This window comes from Equus asinus, chromosome 1 (assembly GCF_041296235.1).
Source record: "Equus asinus isolate D_3611 breed Donkey chromosome 1, EquAss-T2T_v2, whole genome shotgun sequence".
Taxonomy (NCBI): domain Eukaryota; kingdom Metazoa; phylum Chordata; class Mammalia; order Perissodactyla; family Equidae; genus Equus; species Equus asinus.
The window spans coordinates 97967356-97988180 of record NC_091790.1 but is presented as its reverse complement, the minus strand read 5'-3'; the positions used below and the strand labels follow the sequence as shown (position 1 = coordinate 97988180).

General features: G+C 47.0%; 1 protein-coding gene across 3 annotated transcripts; it reads left to right on the top strand.

Moving 5' to 3' along the window:
- Nucleotides 1-392: 392 nt before the first annotated feature.
- C1H7orf57 (chromosome 1 C7orf57 homolog) lies at nt 393-19920 on the top strand. Of its 3 annotated transcripts, XM_044778181.2 has the most exons (9): nt 393-516; nt 1064-1228; nt 5129-5314; nt 7276-7384; nt 9614-9770; nt 13961-14058; nt 15549-15766; nt 17235-17249; nt 18851-19913. In XM_044778181.2, the coding sequence occupies exons 2-9, from the start codon at nt 1174-1176 to the stop codon at nt 18895-18897; spliced, it is 885 nt and encodes a 294-aa protein (XP_044634116.2). In that variant the 5' UTR covers nt 393-516; nt 1064-1173; the 3' UTR covers nt 18898-19913. The 3 variants fall into 3 exon arrangements, with proteins under 3 accessions (XP_044634116.2, XP_070357493.1, XP_070357544.1); XM_070501392.1 differs by lacking the exon at nt 17235-17249 and having other exon boundaries at nt 15549-15771; nt 18851-19920; XM_070501443.1 differs by lacking the exon at nt 5129-5314.
- The last annotated feature ends 905 nt before the right edge of the window (nt 19921-20825 follow it).

The window sequence follows — 20825 nt, the reverse complement described above, 5'->3', positions numbered from 1 at the left end:
TAAAAGCGTCTCTTAACTTAGAAAACAGAAATACTCCTGAAAAACGTAAGATGCGAGGAGGGGCGTTTACGTGATCATTTCACTACTGATACACCGTTGGCAGAAACGTCTTTGCTGAGTTTTTCCAGAGACTTAATCTTCCTCTTTTAAAAAATGCATTAAATAAACGGGAGGTTGACGAGCAAATCTCTGTTTAGTTTTTCTGGATCGCTTTGCCGAAGCTGCCCGGGGCAGCGTCGGGCCAGCAGCACGGCCCCGCCCCCTTCCGCGGTTGACAGTGGCCCGCGCTCTGCCCCGGCTCTGATTGGCCGGCTGCGCGCCCCACAGGCCTCCTCGATTGGCTGCTGGCGCTCCACCCGCGCCCGCCGGTTGGCCGCCCAGCCGTTTCCCGGGCGACGCGAGTTGTTGTGGTTTCGCGCCGCGCTGGGAGTTTGGGCTTTGCCCCAGCAGCCAGCAGACTACAGGCTCTTGCCTCAGGTGTTGCGGGCAGCACCCACCGAGATCTTCCGAGTGCTAGTGAGCGAGGGCCAGAGGCCTGGGCGGGGCGGGGCGGGGCTGGGCGGGGAGGGGGCCATCTGTCACTCGGGACCGAGGAGCACCGGACCGGGGCGGGACCTCGGAACCTGTTGTCCCCTGCTGTATGCTCGCGTGGTTGTGCCCCTGCTATATACCTGGCATGGATGTGCCCCTGCTGTCTACCCGGTATAGACGTGCCTCTGCTGTATATACTTCGTGTGGATGTGCCCCTGCTCTCTACCAGCATGCATGCATGCGCCCCTGCTGTATACCTGCGATTATCTGTTGTCTCCTGCTGTATACCTGCATGGACATGCCCCTGCTGTGCACTCGGCGTTAATGTGCTCTGCTATATACCGGTCATGGATGTGCCCCTGCTGTACACCCGCGTGGATGTGCCCTGCTGTGTACTGGGCATGAATGTGTCCCTGCTGTATGCTTGCGTGGACATGCTCCTGTTGTGTACCTAGCGTGGACGTGTCCCTGCTGTATACCCCCGTGGGCATGCACGCCCTTCTGAGTAATGAGATGCCCGCATACGTGTCAGGTGGAGGTGGACAGACGAAACAGGGGCACGGAGGTGGCCTCTGAAGCTCAGTCGCTGGAGGCGGTTCCCAGCTCACCCCTGAACACCCGACCCATCGTGTCTCCCCCGGCATGAGGAACACGAGCAAAGAGCTGCACAGCACCTCCAGCCGCTACGCTCCCTGCGGTAAGTGACCCTGTGGAAAGAGCGCTGGGTCCCCTCTGCTGCTGGACGGGCTGGAAACCCAGCACCCTGCATGTGTGCACGTGGGCGTGCAGGGAGTATGACTGAAACTAACTCATGATACCCTCGAAGAAAGCTGCACACTGCCCCTGTGCCCCAGTGCCCAAGCAAGGCTTAAAGGGAAATGGGGGGGGGGGGGGAGGTGGAGATTAGTCTTGTTTTTCTCTATTTTCAACAAAAGAACACCAGGCGACCACTGTTGTTGGAGCAATAGCATCTCTGAAATTTTCTCTGTAATAGTTTAATCCTATGTAACGCTCACAGCTGTTTCCCCGAATGTTGACTTAGGCATCTTCATTTTCAGCTGCATGCCCATGTATTTCACTGATTTCCTGGCTCCTGCTCCTAATTTACACCCCAAGCAGGTTGACTGTGTCTCCTGCTTTAAGTGGCTGGACACAGGAAACAAGCGCTGGATGCAGGTTCATGTGGCAGCGAGGCTTCTCGCTTCCCAAGGGTTGAAGCGGAAGGGAAGGAAGAAGACTTGGATGCTGCTGTCTGGTTTTGCCTTTGTTTGATTCCTCCTCACCTTGAGAAGGGCTGGAGAAAGAGGGGAGTGAGGAGGATCCTGGCGCTCTGCTGGCAGAGGCAGGGTGGGGGCTGACAGGCACAATGTAGCCCCTCACGTCTGCCCAGAAGTGGAACAGAGCACGGCCTTCCCGTGATCTAAATGTGCTTCTAGCCGAGAGCTCTGACTGCGAGGCTATTGGTGACACCATGGCCGTGCTGGGAACTTGGGTGGGCGGGGGGACACAGGAGGCCTGGCAGGTTTTTCTTCTCCACTGTGGCTTCTCAGCCTTTATGCGCCTTGGTGAGCGGTCTCCTTGTGTGAACAACACTAATTGACACCGATATGTGCCAGGCACTGTTCTAAGCACTTTTATAAACTAACATTTAACCTCATAACAACCTGATGAGGTATCATTAACCTCAGTTTGTAGTTGAGGAAACTGAGGCACAGAGAGATTTAGGATGCTGCCTGAGGTTGCGCACCTTGCAGGTGTCTCCTCTGCCCAGGCTTCAAGTCCTGTTCTCTGAGGCTGTGGCAGCCCAGAGGCAGGAGCCCCCAGGGTACATGGACATATGACACTGCCTTGTGGCTTAGAGACCAGAGCCTCTCAGCCTGTCTCCTTATCGAGAAAATAAAGGCGCTCATATCCTGTACCTGAGGAGGCATGGAAGCTACACTAAAAAATTCTACCTGATAGTAAGTGATCTGCTGTCATACAAGTACTAATAATTTTTGAGTGATGAAAGCTACAAGACAATTCTCATCCCTTTAACCCTGTGTGTGTGTGTGTGTGTGTGGTGGCGATGGTTCATTCTTAATGATTCGGGCCCTCACTCCGAGCTCCTTTGCACGCAGTTATAAATGGCGGACAGGATGAGAGTTCAGTGCCTGTCTGAAGCTTCCAGTAATGAGAAGAAGTAGAAGATACAGTGTCCTCTGTGGATTAATTAGTAATCAAAACACAGAAAGGAAAAATAAAACAAGCATCAAATGCCTTCCCTCTAAAAGAGAAAATATTTGAAATGAATATGATCTGAGTACGAAGCTCCTAAACTCTTACTCTTAATTCTTACACTGATTCTCTGTGTTTGCACAATTCTTTAAGACTTTCTCAACATTTTTGCTCCTTTTCAAAACTGTACGATGTTGATTCAGCTAATTACTATTCATTAGATATTTAAAAGATTTGGCATGTTAAATGTCATTCGTTTTTATGTGGTGAACCTGGCTTTAGTTCTAAGCAGAAATTGAATGTCCAAGCTTGTAGCTTCAGAGGAAAGATTCCTTCTTGATCATGGGACTCTTGTGTGCTTACACAAGTTGATTTCTTCAGCACTGTTTCCCTGTGCCCTATTGTACCAGTCAGGGTTCTCCAGAGCAACAAAATGAGTAGGATGTTGTGATGGCTGCCATGTGTGGGTTGGAATGGCGGTTTTCACTGTCCACCCTCAATTGGCCCTTAATTGAAGTGTATTTTATTTATGGGCCAGCCTGCTGATTGCCTCCCTCTGTGAACTTGGCTCTCCTCCTCTCCATGCTTGTAGACTTTCAGCTGGGCACGCCAGTTCATCCAAGACTGTCTTGTCTCCTACGGCATCTGCATACAGCTCTCACTATATCTATATCTATATAGATAATCTCGTCTACATACTCCTTTCACAGCAACATATAGACTTGTGTTTGACAAAATATATGGACACCATGGCCCAGCCAAGTCGACACATAAAATTACCCATCACACTGGCCATGAGCCAGATAACGTGTTAGAACCTGAACATCATGCGTTTGTGACCTCTGGTTCTAAGTAAGTGATCTTAAATGCACGAGTCACTTGTGCCATGCTAATGGCATCTTTTGTATTTTACATTCTTCCTGGATTTGCTTCCAAAGTTTTTAATCAGATGGGATATTTTTTCTATTATTTGGACATGGAGTTGATTTATGATGCGAAGAGTCACCTAAAACACCAATAGTTCAAATGTCCCCTGATCTCTCCTCTCAGTGGGGTCATAAGTATACACTGATAATTGCAGGGCCCTAGGCTTCTGCTGACACCTCCTGCTCCTGACACCGAGTCTCATGAGTGGTCACAAAGCAGCCTGCAGGGCTCTTCCTGGATGCCCTCAGCGCCTTTGCCCACTTAGGGGGGCCCATCCTTTGCCAAGGTCAGTTCAGCTCATTGTCCATGGCCCCTCTCTCCCTGGAGCTCAAATCAGAGTGGGGCGGAAGGGCAGAGAGCAAACTGTCCTTCCTTTTCCTCTCCTTCATCCTTCCACATGGGTGCATCCAACTTCCTCTTCATGGGACCCCAACCCTATAGAAATCACACACCCATTATCTACACTCAGCAGCCTTCAACTTCGTGGAACCTGACTTGATATTTTGAAGGGAGCCAGACTCTTCCACCTCATGAATCTGTGGCCCGAGATAGTTTCCCATATGAGGTTGCCCTGACCAAAGGCCTTTCCTTCCCTCCTCTCTCTTTTTGCAACCCTCTAGAGCTCTGTTCGCTTTTCATTAATAACTTCTCATAATGTCCCACTTTGGCCTCAGGCGCAAACCAAGAAAGTGGAGAGGTTTGTGTGGAAAGGGTTCCAGCATCTGAGAGGCAGGTCAACCTGAATGCTGGACCCCAGGGTGGTGGGATGAGGGCATGAAGGGGGCTTCAAATAAGGTTGTCACAGGATGAGGCTTCCCAGACAGCACCCCGTCCTGCTCTTGTCAAATGGGTAAACATGCTCAGTAAGGCTGTTACTTCTGTGATGGAATTTATATCGCAGTGTTTTTAATCTACGGAGTTGATCAAATCTTGACCAACACTTGGCCACATATTCCATAGACTTGCCCATACTGTCAAGTGATTTGGGATTTTTCAGGAATGTATATTTCCAATTTCATGGAGGGTTAAAAGGAAAGAGAAAGAGAGAGGGGACTCAGATACTGCACTGGGAGGCTAAAAACCCAGTGGAAGAGGTTGCGCTCTCACTGCTCGAGAGCAGAGGGGCAGCCACGGGCAGTGCAGCCAGCTGGCCTCATGGAAGCCCTCTGCCTTCTGCTGGGACCAAAGGTGGCATGCTGGTGGGCTTTAGAGACTTTTAATTACATGACTGACAGGGTTACCCCTTGTCATAGGTGTTCAAAAGAGAGCAGTTTCTCCCTTCTGATGTCCCCTGGTGGTCTCTCCCAAGGTGATGTCCTGTGGTAGTGTCTCTCATGCTGCTGTCCCACAGAGCATGAGGCACCCTCCCTGGCATAGCCATCATTCAGGCAGTGGATCAAACCAACCTCAGCTCCACATGTAACAGCTCCACCCTTGGCCTCCTCTTCCCTAGACTGGTATTACCACCTTCCTGTGAAGCAGTCCGAGAAGGCCTTGGATGTCCCACTGGCATCCCAGATCCCAGGTCTCAGTGACCTGAGGGACACAGACAATGGGCACACGCTTGGGATGCGAAGGTACTGGATCAAAGAAACAGACTCGGAATACGTGAAGCTCGCAAAGCAAGGTGGCCGGCCTGGTGAGCACTGCAGGCACTTCCAGTGTCTTGCTTTGTGGGGAGGAGTGATGGCTCGTTTTGGTCATCATTTCTTCCGTATAAATATTTTACTGCACAATCTATGAGTTTTGTGCAAGGCCTTTGGAAATTGAGGTTAATTGATCCAGTTCGGGGTGGGTGTACTCTTCAGGGACGTGCTACCGTTTATGAGAAAGACTGAGTAGACTTTGAATTCCCAGAAGTGGCTTTGTAGGACCTTTCTCCAGAGTGACTCCGAGGCAGTGACTCACCCCACCTCGTTTTATATCTTAATCCTGGAGGAGAACCGAGCTCTATACTTTCACGGCCTTCCCCAGGCAACCAATTCCTTACTAGCTTGTGAAGTGTTTATTTCCTGCCATTTGTGCTCATTGCCCTGTGCTATGATTTAATATATTGTAAATAATGAAGGCCACAGACGAGTTTCACCAGCGATGCTGATGAACATCAGACTTTCATCTGTGATTTAATTGAGAAAGTACTGCTTGCTTGTGCTAATATAAATGGCTGACCGGAAGTTAAGGAGTTAATGTCTAAAATGTCTTACAGCAGGTTTTGTTGTAAGTGGCAGTGAGAGATACTAACCTTTTTTCTTTTTTCTGGCTGCCAACCCCTCAAGAGATTGTCATGGGGAACGGAAAACAAAATGGTAACATCTGAGCTTTAACGTTAGGAAGCCCAGAAGAAACCATTTGATTCACTACACATAAGGCACATGCACAGGACCTCCCCACGCCCCCGCCATTGGTTAGAAGAACATTCGCTCTTAGCTGCCAGGGACAGCTGGCAAAATCTGAACAAGATCTGTAAATTAGATACAAGGATTGCATCAACACTAACTTCCTGACTTTGGTCATTATACCATGACTATGTAATAACCATCTTCTCGAAACTTCCACTTCAGTATATAGGGGTAAAAGGGCCTCATGCCTGCAACACGTTCCCAAAAAGCAGCAATGACAGCGGCAATACGAATGGAGATAGAGATGGAGAGCGAGAGAATGATAGAACAAACGTGAATGGAATGTTAGCATTTGGGGAATGTGGCGGAAGCATCTAGGGGAATTAATACTATTCTTGCAACTTTTCTCTAAGTCTCAAATATTAAAAAAAATCAAAAGTTAAAAATTTCTTACTGATAGTAAGAAATTGGAAATGTTGGCTACTGCCACTGCTGTGATTATCATCACTTTGCTGTCCTTTTTAGCAGACCAAACCAGTCCTTCCCACCTCCCTGTCTGTTGACACCCCTCCAACCCCCAGCTATGAAAAAGCCCTTGGAGCCAGGGGAGGGAGGCATGGATGCCAGAAAGCGAGCGAGTAGATGGGGACTGAACTGAGTCTCCAAGAAGGAGCCTAGTGCTCTGTCCCTCTCAGGGTGGCTCCAAGATGAGGCACTGATTACCAACCCCCTCTGCCCAGTGATTTACAGGGGTCTGTGCCCCACTTCTCATCAGAACCTGGAGGGGGCAGCTTCTCCTGGAAATGCTGTGGGTGGTCAGGGACAGCCTCACGGTGGAGGAGGAGAACAGTGGGACTGTCTAAGGCTACCAGGAAGGCATGGGGGTAGCTGAGAGGGGCAGCTAGCAAGCAGCCCCCTGGAGACCTGAGTTTTGCCCTCACAGATGTCAGGGTGTGACATACTCCACCTGGGAATGGATGGATGTTAGCATGCGTAGATGCCCGCTCAGGATCAGGGGTGGGATTGGGGTTGGGGAATGTGCACCAAGGATGTCCCTCCTGAGTACCAAGCAGGACCCATATCTCAGCATGTGCCCAGGCAGGTGAGGACCAGGGACTGCCCTGATGTCCTGTGGCCCCTGGGGCCAGAGGCAACTCAACGGAGAAGTCACAGCTCCCTTTTGAAACTGTGACCTGCCTGCTAGAAATGCCTGTGCCCGGGTCGGACGCATTCACTCACAGTGTGTCTTTTTGGTTTTGAGATCTGTTGAAGCACTTTGCTCCTGGGACCAGGAAAGGCTCCCCAGTCACCTACTCCTTGCCAGATTGGTACATCCACCACAGCAAGCCGCCCACAGCTGACCAGAGACAGTGAGTACTACGCAGCATCCCAACGTTGTTCATCTTGATAGAAAAAAAATAGCTCAATTAGAATTTTAAATATACAATTCCTAATACTGATACCAATAGTATGATATTGCAACTCCAGGTAGTATCGTACAATAGTTAGCTCTCTGGGGAGTGTAGAATCAGTTGTTAGTGCATCAGAGTTCTGGAAATCTCCATGGTGTTTGGCACCCTAGAGTTGTACCTCTTGGGCCTGCTTCAAGTTTTTGTTCTCTCTGTATCACAGCCTCCTACAAACACCACCTTATCCCAAAGCTTTCTTCTCACTGAAGAAAGGTGCTATTTAAGGCCAGAAATACAGGAAATCCTAAATTTCTATGGTGATTACAGAGTTATGGGGAACCACTGTCCCCAGAATGTTTGAAATGTCTAAGAAATTCCTATGTTTGGGCATGCAAACTAGAGCTTCCCAAACACCTGTCTTGGACTGAGAAGTAATGTGGAAAGTCTCCTCAGAGCGCTTTCCTGGTTGGCTTGGAAAGGAGGCTCTGGCAGATGTGCCTGTCTGTCATCAGGGTTACTGCAGGCTCTGCCTGAGCTCACAGTGCAGCTTTGTCTTCTGGAGTCTTCTTCCTCTGTTCTTTCAGGTTGACATGGCTTCCCTCTGACGGAGCCTCATCCAGAGAGAAATGGCAAGGGCCCGCAGGGGAAGGTACGAGAGGGAGGCAGGAGGCCAGGGTACCGGCAAGAGGCTTCCAGGGACCAGGACCAGGACCAGGACAACAGGGGGATTCGCGGGCTGGGTTTCCTGTCTCTCTTGATCCCTTGGCCTGTCCCACCTTACCTGAGCAGCTGGGCCGAGTCTGTGGCTTCTCTTCCAGAGTACTGTGGTCACCTCCCAGCCTGCATTCTTAGCCTCTGACCTCTGTTCCCAGGCCTGTCCTTGCAACCTCAGGGGCCTCCAAGGTGCCTCCTTCCAGCCCTCTGTCTTAGGGACAGCTGGGAGCCCCTTCTTTTCTTCCCCTTTCTTCATTCACCTGCTCTGACCAGCCCAGTCCCTGCCAGGTATCACATCGTGATGACTCCAGCTTCTTCTTCTACTTCCCTCCCCCACCTCCTGCCTCCTCCTCTCCTGCCCTCCCCCCGTCTCCCCTCTCCCTCCCCTGCCTCTCCTCCTTCCCTCTCCCCCTCCTCTCTCCTCCCTCTCCTCCCCATTCTTCCCGCCCTCTCCATTCTAGTCTCCCTTCCCCACTCCTGCCCCTGGCAGTGCATCTTCTCCAGTGCCCGCCCCCTCCACGCTCCGAGCCCAGCCTACTTCACTTAGCCTTTGAAATTGAAAATCTTCTCCCCTGCTCCGGGTTTTCTTGGCCCCTCGCTGCTGCTAGGATCAAGTCCCAGCCCTTAGCCTGCTGAGTAAGACCTGCCTGACCCAGGATCCACAGGGTGGTGGTAAATAGGAGAAGGCCCATAGGGGCCCAGGACCCCTGCTCCTCAGCCCGCCTGGGGGCTGTCATACCCTGGAGCTGAGGTGCCACCCGGCTCACTGCTGAGCAAGTGACAACAGAGGAGTGGGATGTGGGGTCATCTCTGCAGCCTCCCAGGGGCTTGGTGTGGGACACATGTACCTGGTCCTCCAAGGTTGACTTTGCTGTGCTCTACCATTCCAACCTTGCTGTGCTTGTGGGTGACCTTCCTGTGTATACCGTTTGTGTGGGAAACAGGCCGAAAGCTCAAATGTTCACGGTAAAAATGGCTAACAGAAAACAAAAAAAGGTTATTATTATTATTATTATTATTAATGATCAAGTCAAATAGTGAATGGTGAGGGGAGTCTAGTTTAGGAGGACAAAGGAGTATATAATATCATAAAAGAAATAATTGCTTTGTAATTTGTTAATTCATAGATTAAATAATTCATATTATTAATTCATAATTTAATATATCTCATTTTACTAATATTGACACTGCCCACTTGGGTCTTCAAGCTTTGGTGTGGGAGGGAGAAAAAGGATGGTGTTTACTACACAAAAGCGGAGAGAGGAAGGGAGAAGGAGGGAGGGAAGGAAAGAAGAGAGCGAGGGAGGCAGGGAGAAAGGAAGGGAAGGAAGGAGGAAGAAAGGAAGGGAGAGAAGGAGGGAGGGAGGGAGGGAGGAAGGGAAGGAGGGAGAACGGAGGGAAAGAGGAAGGAAGAGAGAGAGGGAGGAGAGATGCAGAAGTGGCAGCACACTGGAACTCTTGCATCTGTTTCTGCAGAACCCCTGCTGTGTCCATGCCAGATTACATGGTTTACGAGGAGTTTAACCCTGAGCAGGCCAACGGTAACTATGAGTCCCGAAGAGGGCCATTTGACTTCGACATGAAGACGGTTTGGCAAAGGGAGGCCGAGGAACTTGAAAAGGAGAAAAAAAAGGTGACGGGAGCCATCATTGATGGCGTCGCTCTGCTTGTCTCTCTCTGATAAGTGATGTGATCCTCAGCAGGCAGTGTGTCTCATGTTGTCCATGACAACACCCGGATTCTGTCCTTTAAGTTTGGATCCACTGAAAGGCAAGAGGCCACGATAATAGTATCTTCCTTTGTGTTTTCATGAATGTTGAGGTTATCTAAGTGAGTTTTAACTAGTTAATGCTTATTTAGGGCATGCCACTTCTCATCCTGCACATATAGAAAGGACATTTTGTTATTCATTGTCTAGTTTCTGAGCATTCCCATTTTTTTATTTAAGTATTTAAGTTAAAATTTCCCTGGAGTACTGTTTATTGATAATAGAAGAAGAGAAGACGATGCTTGTTTTCTGTACAAACCCCCAGTGGTATATTTGACCACGAAGGAGCAACTGGCTTCAAGGTGAAAGCCTTGTTAGTGGGTTTGTATTTCAAAGGAGCAGCTTTGTGGTTGTAGTAACCTGATCCCTTCACCACCCAGAGCCCCATGGCCCAGGGCTCCGCAAAGCCCGCTGGCTCCAGTGCCGAGGTCTGAGGTCAGCCTCAGTCCTTCAGACAGGGGATTCATGAGAGAAACACTGAGCTTCATATGAAGAATAACACTGATGTTTTTATATTTAGACCATCCTCGGCAGGTGAGGGGGAGGCTGGGTGTTCCCGGCGTGGGCACTAGTTGTTGCGGTGAATGGTCTGCGCCTGACTCCTGGGCCTGGCTTCTCAATGTCGGGGTTCGAAGAGAAACCCTGGCAGTTTATTTTGGTGACTGGAGTAGTTGACCACCACGTGGAATGTCAGTTGTCTGCATTGGGCCATCTGTTTTCTTCAAGACATCCCCACCTCCACCTGTGACTCTGGCTTTGGGTTATTCGCACAATCAATGAAATGGACTGTTTTAAGGATCTCATCTGTTTCTTGGTGATATGTAAGTGTCTGAACCATCCAGCAATAAGTGGGACCTTTGGGTGTTGACCACAGTCACGGTGCACATCTAGAGGAACTTGAAAACGCTAAATGCTGTACCACCCCCAAATCAAGCAGGTTAGTTAGTAGCCATTGACAAAAGCTGTGCTGGGGGCTGAACAATCTGGGCACAAGAAGCTGGCCCAGGCCCGGCCCTGTGCGTGCGTAAGGACATAGGATGAGAGGATTTGTGGTTAAAGACCCAGACACTGCCCACATCTAAGCTGAAGGAACTTGGTGCTGCTTCCCATGTTGGGGATGAGTGGCACGTGGGGAAGGGCCCGGATTGCCCTCCTAAGTTATTTTAAGCACCACTTTGGTGCACAACTTGACTCCCGGGAGCATCTATTGCACAGGACCGGGGAGTTATTTTATTTTCTCCCCGTGTCCTTCAGGACCTCTGGCACAGCTAGAGTAAGAGTTTAACAGGAAAACATGCCACACTGTTTAGCTAGTAAGTTAAGTGGAATTTGATGGATGTCCTTTCCCAGCCTCTCATGGGCCTGGCCGTCTAGCCCCATGTCCCCCTGTCCCCTGCAGCTGGCCTCAAGGAGGGGACCTGGGGCACAGAACTTCCCAGCCATGCTCAGCACGTGGCAGACATGCTACAATATTCAGAGAAAAGTGTTACCCACTAATCACCAGCATTATGGGCTCTCGCTCACCTACAGGGTAATGGGCTGGGTCTTGGCTCCTCTTCTGAAGAGCCATCTTTTCTTCCTGTAAATTCTTGCAGTACCTCCATGGGTTGTGTGTTGCTTTTGTTTTTCTGTTTCCCCATAGCATTTTCTCCTATTTTGTTATAAGATATAATTTACACAGAGGAAATTCACCTTTTACTGAGCACTGTTCTACAAGTTTTGACAAATGTATGAATTGCATAACCACCATGACCATCAGGGTACAGAGCTATTCCATTGCCTCCAAATTTCCAAGCCAACCCCTCGCCCACCCCAGTCCCTGGCAAGCACTGGTCTGATTTCAGTCTTTATAGTCTTTCCTTGTCCTGAATATCACCTCAGTGGAACCATACTGTATATAGTCCTTGTGTCTGGCCTCTCCCATGTGGCACAACACATTGGGAGCCATTCTGTCATGGATATGGGTAGTCCCTTCCTTTGTGCTTTGGAGGAGTTCCCACTCTAAGATGGTGGTGCGCTTTCTCTATTCATTGATCCATCCATCAGTTGGTGGATGCTGGCTTGTTTCCAGCACTTGATGATTATCAGTAAAGCTACCATCAACCTCGCAAACAGGTTTTTGTATGAACATAGGCAAAGACCTTGCAGTTGGATTGCTGGGTTGTGTGGTGTGTGTTTACCCTCACAAGACGCTGCCATGCTGTTTTCCAGAGCAATTACACCATTTTACACGCCCACCCATGGTGTAGAGAGTTCTGGTTACTCCACGTCCTCAACAGCACTTGGTCTTATCAGGTTTTTTTAAGCCATTCTAATAGGCACACCTCATGGTTTTATTTTGCATTTCCCCAATGACTGATGATGGTTTGAGCATCTTTTCATGTTCCTTTTTGCCTTATATCTTCTTTGGAGAAGCATCTGTTCTAATCTTTTGCCCATTGATTTTTCCTTTTTTTGTGTGTGAGAAAGACTGGCCCTGAGCGTTAACACCTGTTGCCAATCTTCCTCTTTTTGCTTGAAGAAAACGGTTGTTGAGCTAACATTTGTGCCAATCTTCCTCTGTTTTTTGTATGTGGGATGCCGCCACAGCATGGCTTGATGAGCAGTGTGTAGGTCTGTGCCTGGGATCCAAACCTGTGAACCCCAGGCTGTGGAAACAGAGCACGCAAGCTTAACCACTACACCACTGGGCTGGTCACACTCATGTTTTAATTGTTTGTTTTCTTATTATTGAGTTTTGAGAGTTCTTTATATATTGTGGACACAAATGCTTTCCCAGAGATGAGTTTGGCAAATATGTTCTCCCAGTCTGTGGCTTTTTATTCTTTTAACAGTGTCTTTGGAAGAACAGAAGTTCTTAACTTTGATGAAGTCTGATTTATCCATTTTTTCCTTTATGACTTTGCTTTTGATATTATATCTATGAAATCTTTACCTAACCAACGTCACACAACTTTCCTCCTGTGCCTTTGTCTAAAGGTCTTGTAGTCCTCCACTCCAGACCCAGCCCCTCGCCTGCTCTGGGCCCCTCTCCCTTCTAACTTGCTCGAGGAGCTTTCTTCTCCTGGTGTCTTGTTTCCAGCATGCGTCCAGCTTTCATTTCAGGAGTCACCTTCTCCATCACCCCTCGTGTCTGTCATCTGCCGGGTCCCTGCGTTTGCTTCTGAACATCAGCCCTGCTCTCCTCGTCCCCTTGCTGCCACCTGGTTCAGGTGCCCCTTGCCTTTGGCCAAAGATCCCCCTGAGCCTCTTGTCTTTCTAGTCTGAGTCCATCTCCATTCTTCACCTGACATCCACCTCTCCTCCCTGGCCACCTCATGCATAGTTCCCTCTAGCAGCACTGTCCTCTCTTGTGCACACAGGGCCCATCTCAGATGTCACCCGTTCTCCTCCAGTTTCCTCCTCAGTGACCTCCTGGACTTCTTAGCAGGATCAGGTTGTCTCCATCAATCCTTCACTGACACACACACTCGAGTGCCTGCCATGGGGTTGCACCAGGGCAGATGGACAGGCGGGCACGTCACCCGGGGACAGCGCTCTCTTCCTGTGGCTGGGTGGTGTGGCAACCCATCTTCAAGGATGAGTGAAGGACAGGTCTCCATCCCTACTGCCCTTTCCCTTTTGCTTCACCCTGGTTCCCACTTGACAGCTCAGGGTGAAGGAATTCAAGGTTCTTCAAAGATAGCGCCTCCCCAGGGGGATGGGAGGAGCTATCCGCCCTGTGAGCATGGGAACCCCAACCTCTCCAGAGTCCCTTTAGGACCAGGTCCTCCTGTAGTATTTCACACTGTGAGTTGTTCACTGTATTTCTTCCTGAATAGATGCATCTTTGCTTGAATGCAGCAACTGCTTTTGATTTACTGATGGTCCCTTTTACATAACCATTGTTGAATTATATTTCATTGTGGCCGTTTACCAGTCAAATAATGACCACGCTGCAAGTCCAGTCCTGGGGGGGTTTGTACTTCTGCTACTGTCTGTGAGTTTTCTTCTCCTTTAGCATCTGAGCTGCTGAACTCTTCACTAAATCAGGGTTTTGTGTGTCCTTCATACAGGTGAGGCTACCGGCCATTAACTCAAAGTATCCAAGCAAAACGGGGACCCCGCTTGGCCCCAAAGACCCTGCAGGAAGTAGACTCTCCTTCCCGCCCATGTAAGTGCACGAGCAGCACCAACATTGTCTGCATTCAGTTTGGGTTTGTTCTTTGCTCTTTTGTCTAAGTGCCAACAGTGACAATGACGGCAACAACATGCTATGCTAATGTCAGCCTAATGATATTCACTTCCCAGCAGCATGTTTCTGTAGTGTGACTTTGATGTCACAATTTCCCCTGGCCCAGCATACAAAGCCCAGGCCCAGCCTTGTCTACTCACCTCCTATCCCATTTTTCCTTCCTTCCCGACGTCCGTCTGTACCCTTTCAGAGGTTGGACTCCTCCAACAAGCCGCCCTGTCCTCCCTGAGCCTGCGTGCTGCCTGAGACCTGCCTCCTCGAGCCTCTCTTCACAAAAGCTTGCCTCTTAAATTTGGGGCCACCTGTCCTTCCACGTGTGTGTTGCTCAGTCCTGACATTTTCTGTCACCAAGGCCCCGACCCTGGTGTCCGCACTCAGTGAGCGCTCTGGCTCTGTGTTCAGCTGGAAAACCTATGAGGCGCTCTGACATTTGGTTCATCTCTCAGCTGGAAAGTGAGGTCCTCAGGCCTCCTGGTCCTCGTTACCTTCCCAGAATCCTAGTTAGTGCCAGAATTAATGTCATTAATCGTCTGACTCGTTCTTCACACAGCTTCTTATCCAGTGGGGAAAACAACCAATCAATCAGTTATTTTATATGTGACAAATGCCATGAGAGCAGCATGCTCAAACTGGGAGGTAGAAAAAAATTGTCTATAGATATATATCTTGAGAGAGAGAGAGGGAGAGAGTGAGAGAGAGAGAGAGAGAGGACCATTAGGAATACCCTTAACAACAGACTGATTTGCAAGTAAGAAACCTGTTTCAGAGTGAACAGGCATCTCAGGTAATGTGTGTGTTTGTTACCTGTGTGTCTTCCAAGCTCATGCTGCTTCCATCACATCAGACTGCCCTGTCACTCTTCAACGTAGGTTATGACAAGATGAGCAAAGATGCAGCAGCAGAAGGGAAATGACAGATAGAAGGCAAAGCTGTGCAAAGCAACAGCAGATCATCCTTAATGAGGACAAGGAAGAACTAATTAAGGAAGTAGTAATTTGTTAAACATGATGGCGTCTGAGCAATCCGTTACTACAGGGAAGGGTGTGTCTTCTGCAGAGGCTCCCTGAGAAATGCTGGAATTATTCCCTTTCGAACTGGCTGTTGTGGAGAAAGGATTTCAACGCTGAACTAAGCATGTTCTCCCTTGTACAAGGGGTGCTAGGAAGTGTGCTTCCTTACATTGGAAAATGGAGAGGCAGAGACTGAGACTGAGCGAGAAGGAGGCAAGGAGAGAGAGAGGGAGGGAGAGAGAGAGGCGGGGGGAGAGACTGAGAAAGAGAGAAATATCTCCTTTATGTTTTAAGGAACAATAATGCATCCTATTTATTATCAGTATGTTGGCTGACAATGCTTCTGGATTATCATTAACCTTTGTACTTACGTTTGACATTAATTTTTCTCCTTTTGAGGCCTGGTCATAAAACCAGTTCACCCACAAACTTTTCCAAACTTATTAGCAATGGTTATAAGGATGAGTGGTTACAGCAACGAGCTGGTTCAGACAAGAGGACCCCACAGACATCCAGAGCCTCCGAATCATCTCAGTCCACGCAAGACCCCGAAGGGCACCAGGATGCAGAGCAGCTCCCAGAGCCAGAGGTTCCCGAAGCCTCTGACCAAGCTCAAGGTGAAGTGCCCCCGGCAATCCCTGTTCCCTGAGGTTTTTGTTCATTGAGATAGCAGCAACAGATGTTTTCTTGTCTCATTATCTATCTCGTAATGAGTAATCTAAAAACTGTGTGAAAACCCTGCAGAAGTATTGGGGTTAAAGATACACATGAGGATAACATATATGCTGCTTTTTTCTCTTTATTCAGAGGACCCCAGCAATGCTTGAACTTCTGTGTAAGTGGTCCCTTTGAGGTAGCTTCAAAAAAGTCCTCAGTTCTTTGAAAAGAACTCACAATTCAAGCCTGAAATTAATCCATTCTAAGCATTTCCTACGCTTTGTCATTAAACTCTGAAGTTTGGAAGTTTCCCTGTAATTAGCTGCTCAGAACACTATATTAGTTTTGATTTTTAACAGTCACAGTAGCAGGTGGACTTAGTCTAGTTTTGGCTGTGTCCATCTTAAAGCCCACTGAGCATCAAGCTGAGTTTCTGCAGCTCCAGTTCAGGGACCCTTCGCCTATAGGCAACTTACTTTTACTCTTGAGGCTTCATTTCTCTGATAAGGAGGAGGCAGGCATGTTCCGTCTCTTAAAGCATCTCAAGTGTTTCATGAGACGCTTTGTAAGTAGGGTCTGGCTGCCCAGCTCCTTACTCTGGTGGTAACGCCTCCACCTGGGAAGGGGGATGTTGTCATCAGCACCTGCTTGCTCTGCACTGTCACCAGGTTGGCCCCAGCCAGTTCTGTTGATGACATACCCTCTCTCTCCATTGTCGTGGTGGTACATAAAAAGTTCACACTCGACGTTGTTAAACAGTGCATGTTTGAACTTTACAATGGCGGTTGTGTTCCATGATTTACCATTTTAAGTAATACAGCCTTTTACTAATTCCTTAAGTAATTATTAAAAGTACTAGTGATATCAAACCAGAAGTGAGTTCGCTCACCCATTGTGCAGCAAGCCAATCTCTGACACCGGGTGTGGTGGAAGAAAGTAGGAATTTTATTTTTGCACAGTGCTGAGCAAGGAGAGAGGGCAGCTAATGCTGAAATCCCAAACTCCCCAAAAAGCTAAAGCGAAGGGTTTTTATTTGTAACCACAAGGAGGGGGAGCATATGGCCTTGCTGGTGGGAGCTTTCCCACCAGCCTGTCTTTGGCCTTGAGACACTTGCAGAGAGGAGGGAGCCCGTGACCTTGCTGGTCAGCAGCTTTCCCACCAGCCCGTATCTCTTTGCGGGGAGGACACAATCCAGGTGCTTGTCTTTGACGGTGTCTGCCTCCATGGAGGATAGTGGATTCTGGAGCCAGGAAGCCAGGGAGTAAGCAGGGAATGAGTGTTTTGGTTTTAACCCCATATATGCTGGGTTTAATGTGGGGAAACTGATATCAGGGTCGGTATCACTAGTTCTTGTAATACCTAGTCTTAAGTATTTTACTACTTTAAATTTTACTAAATTGAACCAACGTGCTTGTTCTTTATCACAGAGCCTTCTCCTCCAAGTGAGTATTTATGGAGAAATTGACCTGCATCTAATTATAAAGTGTCTTACATGCAAAAAAACTCCATGGATGTAGTTCTTATATTTGAAGCGGAGCCTCTCAGCAGCCTGTGACATCCTTCTCCGAACCGCATGTATTCTAACTGCAAAGCCAGTGTGAGCTATGCTTTTAAAAAAATCAGAGCTCTAGAAACACTATTTGGGGACAGGAAAGGAGAGACCACTTACATTATTATAAGATTATTTTATTCTTTTATGCATATTATACAAGATAAAACATATTTTAGTTTAGTTGAGAGACACACATTGTATCACACACCATGTGAGAAATGTGGGTTTTAATAATGGAAAAGAGAAGTGAAAAGCCATGGGAAGACTCCAATTTAAAAATACAAATGCGGCCGGCACAGAGGCTCACCTACACGTGAAATTTTAGGCTTTTTAGCATTATTTTCCTGCATGGTTTTATGTAAATAGAATTTACGCCACTGCCAACAGAATACATAATCTAATCAAGGAACTATCATTTAACACTAGTATAAGTTTATAAATTTTCTATCAGGAAATAAGTCATTGCACACGTTATGTAATCTATGTGTTTCAATTAATAGCAAGACCTGCTTAATCTCAGAGGAATATTTTAACTGTTCAAAATTGATAAAGACTGAATTAGCAGTAATGCCCCTGTAATCTGGAAGAATCCCCATTTGGTTGAGCGGACCTGTTCCCGCAAATTCTCTGGGTAGCTGAAGTGTCATTACCCAGGTGTCACTCCCGCCCTCGCCAAGATCTCTGCCCACCAGCCCAGCGCTGTTGCCGAGGGCGGCCACACACTCTCCCCTTCTGTTTCCTATCTCTTCTCTTGCCCATCTTGGATTTTATCTTGATGAAACGACAATGGCCAACCCAGAGTAGGCCTCTTCCTTCCCACTGGAAAACTCTCCACTGAGAGCCTGCCACTGTAACTTTCTGACCTCAAGAAGGCTTCTTATTAATGTTTCTTTCCCTCTACGAGGCACTGGATTATTATTTTCCTGGCTCAATTTTTGCAGACATTCTAGATGCCTTTGGCATGCCAGAAAGCTGGCCTTGAGAAAACTGGCACAGTATTGTCCTTTGAAAGACCGACATTAACAGAGGTGCGTGGGACTTGGCTACAGGGACGAGAGCCACGCAGCATCCTCTGGGGGCTGGGGAAGAGGGCAGACTTCTCAGATTGAGCGGCCTCCCTCCTGCCCACTCGCCTCGCTGAGGCTATGCTCACCCTGTTAGCTCAGCTCAGTGCACTCATGTCAGCAGACACTTTTCAACATGGAGAGGTGAGACTGGTGGATTTTCATGTCTCCAACGGGGCACTGTGTTCTTGTCTATCAGTGCACAAGTCAGAGACTGATGTTTCCAATGCATGATTTGTGCCTGTGGGTGGGACCATGTGCTGAAATTTTAGGTAGAATTCAGCAATAATCCTTCTAACTAGGTACAGAAATGTGTTTTCTTTTATTTAAAATGAATATGTTAAATTTTTTAATTTATTAAGAACATCATCTTTATCAAGGTCAATTATCAAGAAACGTCAACTCATTTCTTTACTTTGCATTGCAGGTCCAACAGCATCTCCATCTGCACCAACACCAGCAGAGCTCAAATAAAACCCGATAAAATATACATTTTGGGTCATTTTCTAATGACTAAATATGATCAGATTATGTTACAGCTATATTTATAAGTTTCCTGTTATATTTTATCAATATAGATTCTTATGAAATAATTTATCTTAAAGCAGATTTGACATCTTGTATAGACGGTGCAAGTGTTGGATTTTACTTCTTGCATTTCTCTGGGATGTTAAGCACGTGGCCTTGGGGAGACTGTGCCTTGCTGGACTGGTATGTCCCAGGGCCTTAGAACCACTTACTTCCTCCCCATCATCAGCTGACATCACCTCCTACTGTGTGTGCCTCTGTTGGTGGCATTCCTATTAAAATCGATTGTTTAGACTCTTAACTAGAAGAGGCTCACAGCCTTTTCTATTATTTGGTCCTATAATCTTTGTAGAAAGAATTTTTCTGGTACAAAAACATATTTAATTCTAGAATACCGTGGTATACTTTATATTAAGAAAAAGATTATTATACCTTGAAGTTTTAAACATTTAATATAAAAACATTTTAGCATTTGTTAGTTTTAAATTTTTGCAAATATTTTCTGCATAAACTGAAATCCATAAATTAAACATTTATTATTTTATCTTTTAAGTAAAAATGTGTTTAATTTTAATATTTAACTTAGTAGTCTTAACAAAAATGTTTGAATAATCAGACTGAATTCTCGTTTTATATATTTTGTTACTGTTTATACACAAATAATTAGCATTACAATGTAGTTTTACATTTTGTACATTTAATTCATTAATAAAATAAAAATTTTCTGCTGGAAGATTTTTGGAGAGCCAAAAGAAGTTCACAGATATATTAGCGTATTTCTCAGGATAAACTTATCATGCACTTACTCACCTAAAATTTTACAAGTTTTAAATTAGCTCTTTAAATGAGACACTTAATTGAGCACATGTATCTATATTGTTCAATCAAACTGATATTACTACGGGAGAATGTATGCAGTGTGAAAAAAATGTGAATGACTGTATTGAATAAAAAGAATACAGCATTATAATAATGTTTACTTTTCTCTCTTTTCTCCCTTTCCCTCCTCTTCCTTCCTCCACGTCAATTCCCACCTCATTCTCAAACACCCCACCCTAATAAAAAAATCTCCAGAAGCAGGTATTAGTAGTTTACAACTCTTTAATTCTTGTTTTAGGTTATTAGAGTAACAGAAACCTGCAGTTTAGGGAGAGGACAAAACTTGGAGTAAGGACCTGTGATCAAATTTTGTCTCCATCTAGGCTGCCAGGGACTGTTACCAAAAAAGCCAGTCCTGCAGTTAACTTTCTGCTTAGTAAAATACAATAAACATATTATGGAAACAGAAAACTTGCAAATTCCACCCAATTGTTCTGAAGTAAGTGACTTGCTTCCAAAAGATAAAAAAATTACACAATCACACTAAATATAAATTGTCAGTTAAAACAAGCAAAACTGTTTAAGTACAAATTTTACACTATGTGTGCACACACGCACACACACCCCCTCCCAGTGTTCTGACGTTTCTGTGGAAGGCATCTGGCAACCTCAGCTCACAGGGCTTAGGTCTGAGCCTGTTTTCCTCGTGTACAAAATGGAATCAATTCCTATCCAAGGGTTGTCACGAGCATTAGTCAAAGTTAAGGTCAACAAGGTTCCTAACACAATCTGACAAACACACAGTACTCAATCCTTCTCTCACTTAGCTCTCAGAAAACCACTGCTCACACTGGTGGTCAATTTGCTCATGAAGAGAGGCCCAGATAGACGTAGGAAAGCCAGCATCACTGGGGAAAGCTGTGATTCTGACCACTGTTAACTGGTGAAGCTTCCTTTTGTACACAGCCCTGTGGTCGGTGTGAAATGAGCCCAGAGGCCAAGCTCTGAGGAAACTAAAGCAGAAGAAGTTAGTGGAAAAGGAGAAAGAGGAGAGA